This window comes from Coenobita brevimanus, chromosome 110, assembly GCF_032717465.1.
Source record: "Coenobita brevimanus isolate Jiangsu-jjx chromosome 110, ASM3271746v2, whole genome shotgun sequence".
Lineage (NCBI taxonomy): Eukaryota > Metazoa > Arthropoda > Malacostraca > Decapoda > Coenobitidae > Coenobita > Coenobita brevimanus.
This window is the reverse complement of record NC_137063.1, coordinates 48,050,276-48,052,947: the sequence shown is the minus strand read 5'-3', so window position 1 is coordinate 48,052,947 and position 2,672 is coordinate 48,050,276. Positions and strand designations below refer to the sequence as shown.

Below are 2,672 nucleotides of genomic sequence, written 5' to 3'. Positions count from 1 at the left end.
AGTCGAGTTTTAAAATTAAGAGAAGTTTATTGGACCATGAGAGAGAGAGAGAGAGAGAGAGAGAGAGAGAGGTGGTGGTGGATAAGCATGATAAAGGCGGAAAATATTCAAGTTTTGCTCTCTCTCTCTCTCTCTCTCTCTCTCTCTCTCTCTCTCTCTCTCTTTCCGTCTTTGCATTCTCCTTTCATTCCATTCCATTAAGTTGCACTACCTTTAATTCCTTTCCTCCTCCTCCTCCTCCTCCTCCTCCTCCTACTACTACTACTACTACTACTACTACTACTACTACTACAGAACCTTAATCATTTTCTTCCTCATTCAGTCATCCGCTGTTCACTCTTCAATATATCCCTTTGTTTAACACGTTCTCTCACACTTATCTGTACTCTAATTTTGTCTATCATCTGTTTATCTATTAATCTTTGCTCTATAAATTGTCACGTACTCTCACTCCATCTCCCAGGTACCTGTCTTCTATTTATGCCTTCAGTCCGAGCTAGCGATTTTATTATTATTATTATTATTATTATTATTTGTAGTAGTAGTAGTAGTAGTAGTAGTGGTGGTGGTGGTGGTATAGTAGCAGTAGTAGTAGTAGTACTAGTAGTAGTGGTATTGATCGTAGTAGTGTCGTTGTTGTTGTTGTTGTTGTTATTATTATTATAATAATAATAATAATAATAATTATCATTATTATTATTATTATTACTCTTTCAATGTCCTCTCACTCAATCTCCAGCCTGCCTCTCCTGCCACATTATCTCCAAGGTAACGCACCCATACTCTGCATTTCCCACGCTCTACTGTACTGTGTATTCCTCCCACGTCCTCCCGTTATCTCCACTCTGCTTCCCCTCTCCTATCATCTCCTGGGTAACGCGTCCTCCCACTCCATCTCCGGGGTACGTACTTTCTGTTAACTGAAGAGTATACCGGTCATCTCGTACCTATTCTCTCTCTCTCTCTCTCTCTCTCTCTCTCTCTCTCTCTCTCTCTCTCTCTCTCTCTCTCTCTCCATTCATTTATTACACCTCCCCATTACATATTTTTTCGCGTATTTTCCCCCACAAATTACATTCTGACCACGTTCTCTCACTCCATCCCCAGACGACTTCTTCCATATTTCACTCCGTCACTTATTCTTATTTTTCCCCTTAAACCATAATATTCATTCCACTTATTATCACCCCATCTCTAGGCTTCTTTCATATATCAGTATAACGCATTTTCTCACTCCATCTCCCAGCCAGTCATTATCACCAAAGAGTTCCTGGCTTATCCCTATCTATCTGCCTATCTACCTGTTTATCGCCAGACGCTTTTATCCCGTAAGGGGTGGCCACAAACAAATAGCCTCCATTTCGTCCTGTCCCCTGCCGTTACGCTGCCCTCCCCCCAACGCGATTACTCTGATTGCAAAGGAAGAAATTAACGCCTGTAATCAGTTTTTTGTAGTTTATATTTTTCTAATTAACAAAAGATTATATACAGTACGGTTTAGGAAAGATCTTTAATGAGGAAGCTCCCTAACACCTTTTCCTTAGCAATTTATTTTGTTTATTACACTTTCTTGTCCTCACCTGTGCTACATAGGTCCTTGCAATATCGCCATACTCTGTGTAAAGAACGTACAAATTGGTAATAACCAGCCATATCCAATAATAAATCGCTCGGGAAGGGGTGTTAGGGAGCTTCCTTAACCAACCAGTATACGTGCCATCATCTAGTGCCTTGAGTTCAAAAAAGTGATTTAAATCTGAATGAAATCGACTGTTAGCGAATAAATATAAAAAATGGCATATACTTCGGCTGAAGGGGTTGTGAATTATCTCCCAACCCATCCTTATTACCGGAATTACCGAAAGATTACCACTTCGCCTGGTATTAATACTCCGATGGGAAACGATTACCTTTGGAGAAAAGTATGGTCTGTTTTGAAAGTTACACCGTGATGTTCGAAGGGAAACAATTATCTGAAAATGTTTGAAGTATTTTGAACATTAATTTTTCCAAACATCAATACACGATTTTTTTTTTTTATACGATTGCTATTACGGAGAAACATACGGGCATTTTGAACCACAGGCCATCGTGTGCTAGGAGTGTGGGCTATTTTGAACATTACCTTGTGCTAGGAGCGTCATCAGGAGTAGCCAGGGCGGCCATTTTGGTGCCACGGGGTTCAAGGATGTCCAAGGATACCAACTTCGGGTCACCAGGATGCAGGAGGTCATGGTGAAGGGGCCTGCTGTTGTTATTTTTCCTTTTTTTTAAATACTATATCACCACTTCTTTCACCCTGCGTCAGACTATATTCCGAAGTTTATTTCGGCAGATTAGGTATATTTTTTTCCCTTTCTTGTCTAAAACGTCGGTTTTGGCGGGGACTTGCAGCGCGAAGTGAAGTCTCCACGAGCGGTATGCAGTTATTTGGAAATGTTTCTGTAGTTTGCGTTTTGGCCACTAGAGGGAAGAGTGGTATTTAAGTGCTTCCCGTCAGATCAAGTTTTAAGCTATAAATTATTTTGTGGAGCGAGTATTTGGTTATTGTCTGTGATGTTGAGACAAGTTTTTCACGTTCTTGTTTTCTTATTTTCTTAGTTCTCGGTCACTTATCGTTCTCTCACGTTCCTCTGTTGTTTCAGTAGCGATTTAGGAGTCGGGTAGGAAGC

The 2,672-nt window shown here is 40.5% G+C and overlaps 1 protein-coding gene across 1 annotated transcript in view; it reads right to left on the bottom strand.

Annotated features, from left to right (window-relative positions):
- LOC145417579 (uncharacterized) overlaps positions 1–2,234 on the bottom strand; it is a 173,751-nt gene extending 171,517 nt beyond the window's left edge. Inside the window, exons 1-2 of the mRNA XM_080286284.1 lie at positions 2,126–2,234; positions 1,581–1,615 (exon numbers count right to left, since the gene is read on the bottom strand). Coding sequence (XP_080142410.1) covers positions 1,581–1,615; positions 2,126–2,234 — 144 coding nt within the window. The remainder of the gene's footprint in view (positions 1–1,580; positions 1,616–2,125) is intronic.
- Between the last annotated feature and the right edge of the window lie 438 nt (positions 2,235–2,672).